This window comes from Panthera pardus, unplaced genomic scaffold (genome assembly GCF_024362965.1).
Source record: "Panthera pardus isolate Hobbes unplaced genomic scaffold, ASM2436296v1 HiC_scaffold_8, whole genome shotgun sequence".
Classification (NCBI taxonomy): Eukaryota; Metazoa; Chordata; class Mammalia; order Carnivora; family Felidae; genus Panthera; species Panthera pardus.
The window spans coordinates 76,710,223-76,723,213 of record NW_026527013.1 but is presented as its reverse complement, the minus strand read 5'-3'; the positions used below and the strand labels follow the sequence as shown (position 1 = coordinate 76,723,213).

General features: G+C 43.7%; 1 protein-coding gene across 1 annotated transcript in view; it reads right to left on the bottom strand.

Annotated features, from left to right (window-relative positions):
• Window positions 1–12,991, bottom strand: part of LAMB1 (laminin subunit beta 1) — a 74,525-nt gene that overhangs the window by 1,143 nt on the left and 60,391 nt on the right. Inside the window, exons 25-31 of the mRNA XM_019451164.2 lie at window positions 11,318–11,502; window positions 9,959–10,200; window positions 6,638–6,841; window positions 5,862–6,006; window positions 3,630–3,837; window positions 3,278–3,419; window positions 816–992 (exon numbers count right to left, since the gene is read on the bottom strand). Of these exons, the coding sequence (XP_019306709.2) occupies window positions 816–992; window positions 3,278–3,419; window positions 3,630–3,837; window positions 5,862–6,006; window positions 6,638–6,841; window positions 9,959–10,200; window positions 11,318–11,502 (1,303 nt within the window). The remainder of the gene's footprint in view (window positions 1–815; window positions 993–3,277; window positions 3,420–3,629; window positions 3,838–5,861; window positions 6,007–6,637; window positions 6,842–9,958; window positions 10,201–11,317; window positions 11,503–12,991) is intronic.

Genomic DNA, 12,991 nt, shown 5'->3' with positions numbered 1-12,991 from the left:
TTGCAAAAATGCTCTGTAAAGACTGCTTGAGAGATTTATGCTCTCAGAGCTGCAAGAAAGTACAAACCATGGCAGAACACTTTTCTCACTGTTCGGTTCTCTTCCCTAACCAGATGTCAGGGGTTGAATGCTCCCCTCAGAAGTTTAAAAGTTCCTTTGGAGAGAGACATTTGCCCACTAAACATGTTTCAGTGATAACTTGGCTTCTAATGACAAATGGGAATCCTAGGAGACCTTCTCTGCAAAATACAGCACCTTCCAGCGAGAAGAAGGGGTGAGGTTTAGTTCCCTGCCAGCTGTTCTGGTATGAACCCCTTAAGCTTTTTCTACCCTGCTTTTAAAGGCCAGGTAATTATGCCATAAAGTACAAGCTCAGTACGCCGGTTTTAAGACTTCTGCCCCTGGGGCGCCTGCATGGCTCAGTCGGTTGATTTCAGCTCAGGTCATGATCTCACAGTTTGTGATACTGAGCCCTGTGTCAGGCCCTGCACTGACGGTGTGGAGCTTGCTTGGGATTCTCTCTCTCTAAATCAAACAGTTAAATAAAAGACTCCCCCCAAGTTACTTTCATTTTTCTGCACCCTTATCCAAGTTTGGGTATGAGGGCTTAGGTCACGCTTACTGGACACTTCCATATCCACTCCCACCCTTTCCATCTGTCTCTCTAAAGACTGTTGTTTCAAAACCGGTCACTTGGGATGTTTCTGATAAGTAACTCTTAGGTCCACATCCCTTACTAATCCCAGGGAAGGCGGTTGAGGAGGCTCATTGCTCCTTTACAAAACACAGCTGTGAAGTCACAAGGATTTACTTACCTTCTTGACATCATCCGCACTTTGTTTCACGGTGTATACTACTTTCTCAATATATTCTGCCTCCCCAGAGTTCTGGGCAGCCTTCCGTTTCAGTTCTTCCACATTCCTCTCAAGCTCGCTGATGCGCTGGGAGGCATTGAGCAAGTTCTCCTCCGAAGCCGCTGTTTCCGACTCAATCTACAAGTACAATGTCAGTCACCCAGCAAGCCATCAGTAAGCGGTAGGACATGCTATGAATACGAGTTTACAGGAAGATTAAAAGGCCACTCTGCCGTTTCACTTTAGACCAAAAGGAAAATATAATTTCAGGAAAGCTTATATAAAGTGCCCATCTTTATTCTTAATTCTGATGATCTAGGCTGAAATGTAAAATTCTTCACTGAACCACCCCCAGACAGCTTGATGTGTTGAGAAAGCATTTTAAGGACACCTGCAAACTTTGGCAAAACAATGTTCACAAATAAGCAGATGTGAGGAAAAGGATTGCCACATAAATTTCCAAATTACTGTGGGTGGGAAAATGAGTACTCCCAAGTCACCTTTAGTTTTTCCTGTCAGCCCTAAATATTAAACTCCAAGGGGCACCTGGGTGGCTCAGTTAAGTGTCTGACTCTGCTTAGGTCATGATCTCACAGTTCATGAGTTTGAGCCCCCAACTCTCTGCTGTCAGTACAGAGCCTGCTTTGGATCCTCTGTCCCCCTCTTTCTGCCCCTCCCCTGCTCCCACGTGTGCTGTCACAAAATAAACATTAAAATATATTAAACTCTAGTGGAGGTCATGGGTCTTCAGCAACTACCTGGAAAGTTGAGTGTTTTCAGGTAAGGCAGACCAGGAATGTTTCTGAAAACTGAAAAGTTACTATAGGACCGTGAGAGGTCAGGTAGTCTGGGGAAGTGACAGCTGGAACCTATAAATACTCAAAGTCATTTAGGAAAATCTATTTGGGTAACTGGTGAGGGTCCACATGTGATCGCTTTTCAAAGAATAATCAATGAACATCAATTTTTAACAGCTAGCCCAAGTAAGTAGTCTGACCCATGACTGAAGAACCAGTTTCATGGAGCACCATAGAATTAGGTCTGAATAATAACAGTGTCATAACTAAACTAAGGAGTCACTGTGGATACATGGTAAAATTTGTAGGTATTTCATGCTAAATGATTCTTAACCTAAAAGCTCACCTATTAATTAACATAAAAGTATTCTTATAGTTCTTAGAGGATAAGCTCTATAGTTTTAAAGGAGTGAATAGTTTTTGACAACCTTTCATTAATAGCATAGTTTAGAGTTGCTTTTTCTTTCTTATTCTTAACCTAAAGTGCTTCCTGTCCCCCAGGGACCCCAGAAAAACAAAACCAGTTTTCACTTACATCATCAAGCCAAATATCCCACGTATGATTTGATTAAATCCTATATTTCCCATTTGGCTTTTCCAAACGTAATTTTTTTTTTTTTTTATCAAGTCACCTAAATTAAAGTTCAGTAAAATGATAACAGCACAGTGAGAAATTTGAAAAACCCTAGAGATAGAAAAGTCAGAATAATCAAAGAGAACATAGTCTGGTGGGAAAGTGTCATATTTTTTTTCTACATTTGAACAAGTGGCCTGAAGAAAGGGCCTTTTGTTTACTCAAAATTAAGAAGGAAATGTGGCTGAAGGAACTGTCGAGTCTCAAGAACAATAGAGTAGGGGAAGACAAGTTTGTATCAACCAATGGTAAGAAAAGCAGGTTGAAAAACCACCTCCTAGGTTTTAAACATTATGGGTTGTTGGCTTGAGAAGGGCTAATAGCATCTAATTTCAAAATATATTCTGAGAAGATGTGTAAGGATCACCTGAGTCCACTTTTTCCTCCATCCATTAAAAAAAAATTTTTTTTAATGTTTATTTAGAGGGAGAGAGAGAGAAAGAGTGTGAGATAGGGAGAGACAAAATCCGAAGCAGGCTCCAGGCTCTGAGCTGTCAGCACAGAGCTTGATGTGGGGCTCAAACCCACGGATTGTGAGATCATGACCTGAGCTGATATCAGATGCTTAAACTGACTAAGCCATTCAGATGCCCCCCCACCTCATCAATTTTGAGATCCTGGTCTTAAGTATGTAGGTTACTTTTGGGCTGCTTTACAGCAGAATGAGTTTTCTAAAACTAAATTTGGAAATTAATACTATCCTTCATACTACTAAATAGAGTCCTTGAACAGGAGACAAAAATATACACTATCTTCCTTAGGCTTTTTGTAGGGGTGAACGTAAAGGGGGCCCTCATGTTCCAGTGTCTTCAGGGTCTTCCCCCCCCCACCCCCGAAAACACTTTTAGCATCTGTGCTGAGGGAGTAGTTCAGATTTATGTAAATTAGAGGAATCCTTTAGTGTTTAGTTGTAATGGTTTTCATGTAACTGTCAAATGCACTTTGATAGGGTTTATGTGCCTGTTTTCTCCCACGTACAGCAAGGATCTTACCGAAGTCAGCAGGTTCTGGGTTCCCTGGATGTCTTCATCTGCTTGTTTAATTGCTTTCTCTGCTGCAATCTGGGCCTTTTCTGCTTCCTCCAGAGCCTCCTTGACCATGTCTGCAGTGACTTTAACATCAGTTGCACTTTTGCTGAGGAAAAGAATGAGACAATCTATGTGAAAAAGTACTTCCTCTCGGGGCATTTAAAAATACCTTTCTTTCCAAGAACAGCCTTTTTGGAATCAATCAGAGGGACTCATACAGGTCACACTTAGAAATTTCACTGGTTGAAGAAATCCCTTTTACTCCCTGCTAGATACACAAAATAAACCCCCTAAATGCCACAACGTCTTCAGATACCTGGCTCTTTTAGCTTCTTCTAGCAACATCTCCGCTCTGGCAATGTCAGCAGCACTTTGCTGTAGAATAACCTCTACTTGAGAAAGGCTTTCAACTCGCTCCCGAATGTCTTCTGTCAAGTTCTGTAACTGCTCTGGGGTGCTGGGCATTTCCATTTTCAGCACTTCGTTAGCAACTGCTTCAATGCTGTCCAAATCAGCACTATCCTCTGTCAAAAGCAAAGATGTCCCCATAAAGAGGTAAAAGTCACAGATGGTTAACTCAGTCACTTCTGGTCACCCACCAGGTGAAGAGCATTCTGGGGCGACATCAAGGCATACACATAGTCTAAGAACTTATAGTCTTGTTGAGTAGTTACACATGGAAAAGTTAACTACTAGAATTTGCCCGTAGGCTGAGAAAGTCAGGAAAGTCTTCATGGAGGATGAGGAACTGATCAGGTTTTGAAGGATAATAGGATTTGGAAGGAGAGAGAGGGACATCTTTGGATGGAGAGACTGTATGGGCTGAGCATGTCATGTGGAAAGTCAAACAGAGTGAATGGTCCCGATTACAGAAAAGAGTGGACCCCAGGATGTACATCTGGGACTTGATTCTAAAAGGCAATGAAAACTTTTAGTTGGGGTTGGAAGAATAGCTAGGAGACTATTATAAATGCAGATGTAAGGAACTCATATTCCTTATACAAATGATCTGGATTTTGGAAATTACCAAAAAGGGGAAAATCTAGTCAGAGAAGCAAGAGAATCAGATTGTGTATTATCAAAGAAGCCAAAGGATTTCAAATGTCAAATGTGAAAGGTGGTTGAAAAAATGCTTAAGAGGTTAAGCTTTAAATAGGTCACTGATTGAAGGTTTTTTGATTTTCTTTTTCACTGTTAATACAAAAATGGACCCCCCTAAGGATTTGAGCACAGGAAAATATTTGATCAAGCGATGGCTTCCACAGGATGTTTCATAAGATACCCGTAGGATATCACTGGCTCCTTTCTTATTCCCCATTTTCCTGCTAACAGAATACTGATTTTGTTCAGGCACCTACCTCTAAGGTAAGGTAAACCTAGCAACTCAAGAGTTAAATGGAGATTGGCATGCCAATTAGGGTAATCCCATTCTGTTTGCCAGTGACATTTCTGCATCGGCATGGGATGCATTTCTGGCCAGTGAGATTATGGAGAGGACTGCTCACGGCTTCTGGGGAAGATTTCCTCCCTTTAAAAAAGGTACAATGGGAATAGGTGGGGTCTCCTTCCATTAGATATTATTGAGTATTTATGTGAAGTCTGAAATTTTGGCAGCCACCTTGTAACCAGGAGGAGCCGGCCTGACAGCAAGCCTGATATTCTTACTCCCTGGGTCCCAGAACCATGGAGCTATCCTACTACTGAACTTGTTATGTGATATAATATGCATCTCTATTAAGTCCATTTCACTTAAAAGTTTTGTGTAACTAGAAGCCAAAACCTTCCTTATTGGTAACACTTAGATGGTTGACCAGAAACATGCGCTGAACCACCAATTCTAGAGATTTTCTTCCTCTAGATACAACACTAAGGGATAGAGCTGACCATAAATACAAGATCCTGTAAATGACAGGATTACAACGCTTTGCAGGCAATGTCAAAATAAGCCACTATTCTAAGGATCTAGTGACATTCTATGTAATCTAGAACAGATTCCAAATTCAGTTCTCACACTATGGGTTTGACTTCCCGATTTCCTACTTGGGTTTCCCATCTGTGTCTGCACAACATCAGAGATTCTTACGTGCACATAAGCTTAAGAAATGCCAACATTTCTTAACATGAACTTCTTTTTGTTTTGGTTTGGGAAATGTTACTTTTTATTCCCAAGCAGAAATTGATTTTATCTAAAACGCAGACCTGAATTCTGGTCTCTCAAACATAGACTCTTAGAAAACAGTTTTTAGGGGTGCTGTGGCTCAGCCAGGTAGGTGTCCAACTTTAGCTCAGGTCATGGTCTCATGGTTTGGGTTGTGGGTTCCAGCCCTGCGCTGGGTTCTCAGCACAGAGCCTGCTTCAGATCCTCTGTCCCCACCTCTCTCTCTGCCCCTCCCCTGCTCGTGCACCCGCGCTCTTTCTCTCTCTCAAAAATAAACATTTTTTAAAAATGGCTTATAGATGCCTGACAAAAGTTAAAAAAAGTAAATAAAACCAGTTTTTATATTCCAAGATAGAAATATCTAAAAGTAAAATGAAAATAACTCCTTACGGGTCAAAAAGTTTCGGATTTGCTTGATCAGATTTCTCAGGTCCTCATTGCTCTTGTCCACTTTTTCTTTGGTGGCATTGGTTTTCTGCAGAACATCCTGAGCATTTTGTTTTGCCTCGTCTGCCCTTAGTTTCGCTTCAGAGACCTAAATAGGAGGAATAAATTACCCAGGGAACAGCTTCACTCTTTCTAAAGCAGACCAGAATACTATAAATGGTCCAGAAAATGATGCTGAGAAACTATGCATTTGGAATCCGGGCTTTTAGAAACAAATGGCTTTTCATTCAACCGCAGTGTATCCCCATAGAGGCTGGAAGTACTCAGTATACAGATTGCTACATGATAGTCTTCTACAGACAGGGCTAGGGTATAAACATTTGTTCTAATGTGTTTAACTCCTCCAGAACATCTGGTGGCCTATTAAATATTTTTTGGGGGGTATCAATATAAATATTTCAGTTAACTTTGTCACTTTGGAAAAATCAATGCTCAGTTCGTTGCTCAGGATGAGATTTTTACAGCACAGCTGAATGTATTCAGAAGCCTGGCCCCCTGGTCAGTAAATCTCAGATTACGGTGAGGAGGAGAAAGCACGTTCCTAAATCATCTCTGAACAAAACCACCTCGTGTATTTCCCTGACCTCACAAAAACTTGAACTTTCCTATTTGATGGTGACACTCGCTTTTGATTTTACCATTTAGAACCGATTTCTCCCCTCCCGATCCTCCTCCAGTCGGTCACTGCGAGCAAACGCCAGGGCCGTCGGCCTAATTACCATCTTGGAGAGCTGCTCCACCTCGGCCAGGGCGCTCAGGACATCGCGGTCAAAGTCCATGGCTTTCTGCCAGGCACTGTGGGCGACCGTGACCAGGCCGCCGCAGCCGGGTCCCCCACACTTCTTCTCTCCTTCGTCAGTCCTGCAGTTCGGGCCGCCACACTCGGTCTCGGAACAAGAGGCCCCCGGAGGCGTCCCACAGGTCTGCAACGAGCCAAGAGGCAGGCACGGGCCTTCAGAGAGGGAGTCTGCAACAGCTGTGCAGGGCCTGGGTGGCCCGGGGGGCCCCAGAGAGCATGTAGGTGGTCCTCAGCAAGGGTGCTGGAGAACACAGTGTTCAGGATGGAGAGAGGAGCCGAGAGCTCAGGAATCATGGCCAGGGGAGCCATGAAAACTTAGGACGCTTCGTCAATACCTCCTGCCCTGATGAACTGGAATAGCATATGGGTGCTATGTGGGGTGCAAATGTTATCTGCTGGGTCAAGTTGAAATCTGCCCAACATGGGAGCCAAAGAATGCTTCCCCTTGATCCTAGACCATTGGATTGACACAAGCAAGCAAGAGGTATTGACAAACTTCTTTAGACCTGGCATCTGGTCTGTTTTGGTCAATAGGGTGACATAAAAGGCCCATTATCTGGCCCTTTAGTACCTTCAAATCTTGGGAAGACAGGCTCACTGTGCATAAAACAGCCAAGAATAGGTCAGGTACTGTCAGGAAGAAGGAAAGCAGACAGAGGAGAGACTACTGACGGCTGCAGCTGTAGTTGGGGAAGGATGTCCTTGCTGTCTGGTGGGGTTTGAGCTGGGCAAGTGGGAGAACATTCCAGACGTGAGAGGAAAACAGAAAATAGTAGGGGCAAAGGTGGATTTCACTTTTACAAAAAGCAACCCCCCATAATCCTCTGGCCACTGCATGCACATGCACACTGATAAATTACAAGTCTGCTGTGTGATGGGAAAGGCTGAGCAGGGAGCAAACTGCAGAACCGTCCTCTCATATTGAAAAGAGGCAGTGAGAAGCAGGTAATGCTCCCAAACAAGGAAGGTATTCTTTTTAAGAAATAAAGTAGGTTTTGAATAAATAGTCAACTCCTTAGACTAATAATTTTCTGGTACTTATAATCTCATTAGATCTCAAATTAACAATAGTTTTGGGGCACCTGGCTGGTTCCGTCAGTTAAGCGTCCTACCTACTTCAGCTCAGGTCATGATCTCACGGTCTGTGGGTTCGAGCCCCGCATCGGGAGCCTGCTTCAGATTCTGTATTTCTCTCTCTCTCTGCACCTCCCCCCCCCCCCCCCGCTTGTGCTCTCTCTCTCTCAAAAATAAATACTTAAAAAAAATAGTCTTTCATGTAGCTGGCTTACAGAACATAAAAAGCTTCAGAAAACAGTTTATTCTGCATTGCCGTAGGAGAACATGAGCCGTAATCAAGAAGAGAAGCAGAAGGCCTCAGGGAGGCCTTCTAAAAACAACCTGACGACACCCTAGGAGATCTGTTCTATTTCAACCCTGCAAGCAGGAAAAAAACCAGATGCAAAAACAAAGAACTGAAGGTACTCAAAAAAACACAAAGGGACAAAAACCTCTCTACCCAAGAAATACCAGTATGGAACCTGTAAAGGGAGATCTCATAGGAGAATTAAATACCTGCAGTGAGCGAACAGAAGCCAGCTCATCCCTGGGCAGTTCACCCAATGGAAAAGCAGGTACCAGGAAGGGCCCCCAATCGTATGGCCTGATCAGGCAAGGGACCCTTCACGCCCTCCCTTCCTAGACACCTGTTGCAACAAGCAAACCTCCTTTAGCATGATAGCTGCTTTCATTTTAGTTTGCAGAGATTTTATCTGTGATTACTGGTTTTTACTAGAATTTGTAATGTAGCACTCAATCCTGGAAGGAAAGAGAGAATTGGCATTTCATGCCTATATGTAGTGACTTTGTCCCCTGTGAAGTCTACACGTTGCTCTGGGCCTCGATTTTTCTAATAAGCCACGACAGGAGTGATCCGCCTTACTCCCTCTTTCCACTAAATGCTATGATGCTTAATAATCTATCACCTTGTAGGCATCAATTACGTTGGGCACAATACAGTCATGACAGTGTGTTTTTGCCAATTTCAGAGACAGCGAGATGGGGGGAAGGTGAGGAGGCCAGGAGGGAGGGGACTTGCACTAAAACCAAATCGTAAGGAAGCCTGAACCGTTCATGGTCTTCTGTGCACCACCTGCCTCCTGCTTTCTACTGTTCCTAAGCTAAGAGAGCACAAGCCTGAGTCTATAAACAATACGCTCCATATTCTCCCAATAGGTATCCTTCCGTGAAAAACGGTAAGGAAGGTAAGAAAGAGGAAGAAAACAGGCAGAGTTTGGCTTTTTTTGGCCCTCTGCCAGATTTTCATTAAACTCACTCCTCAATTTCATTTGGCTCCAGAGTTACTTTTTAAAAGCTTCTGGGAAATGAATCTACTTTCGAGGTTGGTCTCAAGGTTAATCTTCACCAGGTAAAGTTACTGGAACAAAGGAACATTTTTAATTTACACCCAGGGAAACATTCTTTTGCTCCTTTAATTTTTTTGAAGAAGCCCCACCACCCCCCCCCGCCCCCCCCGCCCCCAAATATTCTTGAATGGCTCCACTGTGAAGGAGTTTGCATTTGGAATCAGAACTACGTGAAAAAGGGAGCACCTGGGTGGCTCAGTTGGTTAAGTGTCCGACCTCGGCTCAGGTCATGATCTCGCAGCTCGTGAGTTCAAGCCCCATGTCGCGTTCTGTGCTGACAGCTCAGAGCCTGGAGCCTGCTTCGGATTCTGTGTCTCCCTCCCTCTCTGCCCCTCCCCCGCTGTCTCTTGAAAATGAATAAACCTTAAAAAAAATAATAAAGAACTATGTGGAAAAAAAAAATGTCTACAGTTTAAAAAAGGTTAAAATCTGAATAAGAAGTCACCGATTCAATTTAACAGTCTGGTCTCCCATCCAAGTACTAACCGGGCCCGACCCTGCTTAGCCTCGGAGATCAGACGAGATCGGGCGGGTTCAGGGTGGTATGGCCGTAGATTCAATTTAACAGTCTGGGAAAGGAGTCTTGATTCTTTGTATCACAGAGGAACCAGCTAGCTGGACGTGGGGGAAGGTTGGAAAGGCACCCACTCTTGTTTTTATCTGGCTTGAAGGTGGATACCCATAGGGGGTCCAGAGACCTGAGGCCAGGTTCACTCCCGCTGGTTCATTTGCAAAATGAACAGTACGACTGACAACACAGGGTGGGTTTCCTTCCTAATTTGCATCAGAGCCTGGAGACCAGACCCTCAAAACCTTACCATCTCGGCAACGGCTGAAAGGTCTAGACTCTGTAGTTTGCCTGCCAGTTCATCCAGAAGGCGGGCCTGTTCCTCTTGTTTTTCCCTGAACTGGGATTCTCGTTCCAACAACAACTCTTCTACTCTGTCCCGAGTGAGAGTCGACTGGTCCACAGTGCTGTTGGAATCTGTGGTGGAGGCGTTCACCCTCTCCTCTGCCTCTAGAGACATCTGGAAATACTTGGTGATGCTATCCAAGGCGCCTAGGGCATCAAATGAAATGGCCCGCGGTTAAACCTCTCGTCCTCGTGCCCGTAAGGGATGCCCATATCTGGTGTCTTCCAGCCCTCAGTTTACTGTGTGGTTTTGTTTTAAAACTCAAGGACCAAAATCTTTACGAAGACCTGGAACTTTCCTCTCCTGAGCAATGGCTACACTTTGTCCTATTAACAGCTATTTCTGGCCAAACATCTGGATGACAAATCAAGTCAATCATGCAGATGTCTGCATACAGGCAACTTTCCAGTTCTTTCTCAATAGCTAGTGGTGTCAGGCAGCCTGCAGATCACACGTCCAGATGTATTTTAATCTTTTCTTGGTCATTTGACTATTTCGATCCACTCAAATGACTAGTATTACATATGTAAAACAGCATGGCATGTTTTAGCTTTAAGGACCTAGCCAGAAAAATAAATGATCGTGCGTACAATAGGATGGTCAGTGCTATCTAACACTGCAGAAACTGTTCCCTGAACAGGCAACATTCTTGAATATAAAAGAATTTGCTGAAGTACCAATTTAATTTCCTAACTGTTCAGGAGAGCCCATTTCCAAGAAAAGACAAGGAAGTTAAACCATTCACTGAAAAAAGCCTGGAAAGAGATGCCATTCTCACACACGATGACTGCTGCTCACTCCATGGCGTCTCCCTTTGTCTCTCTGTGCCCCGGCTCCCACATTTGTAAATGGGGACTGTAATCCTTACTTGTGCCAGAGACTCAATGAGAAAAAGCCTTAAAATTACTAGAAAGCGGGGCACCTGGGTGGCTCAGTCGGTTGAGCGGCCGACTTCGGCTCAGGTCATGATCTCACGGTCCGTGAGTTCGAGCCCCACGTCGGGCTCTGTGCTGACCGCTCAGAGCCTGGAGCCTGTTTCGGATTCTGTGTCTCCCTGTCTCTCTGCACCTCCCCTGTTCATGCTCTGTCTTTCTCTGTCTCAAAAATAAATAAATGCTAAAAAAAATAATAATAATAAAAATAAAATAAAATAAAATTACTAGAAAGCATTAACTTTTACTCTCAAAGTGCTGTAGTAAAGGTTAGACAGAGGGGGTTAAATCCTGTTGTCCAGGATTGCACATTGGCACAAAAAATGCTCACCCCGAATATCTGAGTTTTTGATAAATTCCAACTGCTCAGCAAGCTCTTTCACTGTGTTGTCTAGGCTTTCTGCTTCTGTCTGTAGAGAATCTAGTTCTCTGGCCGTGCTGTTGCTTTGGGAAGCTGTGTCAGACAATTTCACTTCTACTTGAGCCATCTTGTCTGTAACATCTTTGGTTAATTTCCTGTAAAGAGAAGGGTAAGTTTCCAGAAGTAAAAGCAACCAAAGGGAATTCTGAAGTCTCATTTTTTTTTTTTTAACATTTTCTACAAATACTGTCCCCATTACTCTGTAACTTCAAACCAACTCAGTACTTTGTTAACTATTTGCTTCCAAGTACTAGTTTTATTCTCTTCAACATTAGGAAGCTGTATCAAATCCACCAATTTTCCTTTCTTCGAAGACCTGGAAGAAAAGCCTAGAAGCACCAATCAGCGGTGTTGTGGTGGATGCACCGGAAGAGGGATTCCGAACACCTGCTGTCTTCTGAGCAAAGGTCCAGAGCATGGAGTTCCTGCCCCCTATGTGGGCAGGCTCCAAGCCCACACAACCCCACAGCTCGAAAGACCTAACTGACGCCAGTGTAGAATCGTGCCTCCCAGCCACCTGCCAAAAAGGCTCTTCTCCAAACCTCAGGGATCCCCTTCAAGATGAGACATGCAGAGAGGAAGCCCCACAGCCACCAGGAAGACAAAGAGCCACCCACATGAGCCCTCCGTACATTCTGCCTTAGCAAGGTCCCATCAAAGGAGCCTCCTCGTCCACCGACAAGCAACTCTTTTATCTTCCGTAAGAAAGAAAGTAGTTATCTCCCAGAATGGACTTGGAAACACATTTAGCTTTCACAATATTTCATTTGGAATCTAAACCCAACTGCATTCTCTTCCGTTTGTCACATCTCCAAAGCTGTATCTGAGGCATCTATTTGGATATTACTTATATATACAGTGTGTGTGTGTGTGTGTGTACATAGATAATCACAAAGAACGTAATGTTTGAGAAGACCTTAGCTCTGGGCTTTACTGGGTCACCTAATTGAATATAACTGTCTCCTCAGGGAGGTAAGAGTCAGTATAAAACATGGGGAAGATGTACAAAGGCCAAAAGGCTGGGGGCCGTTAGAAAAATGCTATTTAAAGCGGAGATAAAAATCATGACCCGACTCAAAGGAAAAGTGCTTAAAAGGATTTGTAGGCTAAATTGCATTTTATAAACTCAACCTTCTTTTCCTGAGGCAATTATAATATAGTTTCTTTTCTCAGTGCTCTTTTATTCATGTGTTGGTTCTCAGCAGGCTTTCATTTCTTCCCAGGTCTCCTACAATGTTACAATTTTTAAAGGAATCAAATCTAACATTGTATATTTTTTAATAACAGCCACTTTGGATCCTAAGACCTGTGTCCTTGGATGTTGTGTTGACACAAGATTAATCAAACCAGTTTCTCCGAGCGATTACAATCTACCCGATTAGATGAATAGTGAGGGTAGAAACAGAGCCATTTCAGGAATGTAACCTCTCTTCTGGCAGGCTCTCAAAGGACACCCAGATTGTTTTGTTCTCCCTTAGGTGCAGGAGACCGAGGCCAAGAATCAGGTCCTAAGTGGCCTGCACTCGGCCGACAGCCTTCTCAAGCTTGTTGCTACGTGTTAGGAGGCTGAGGGCACCACCGTCT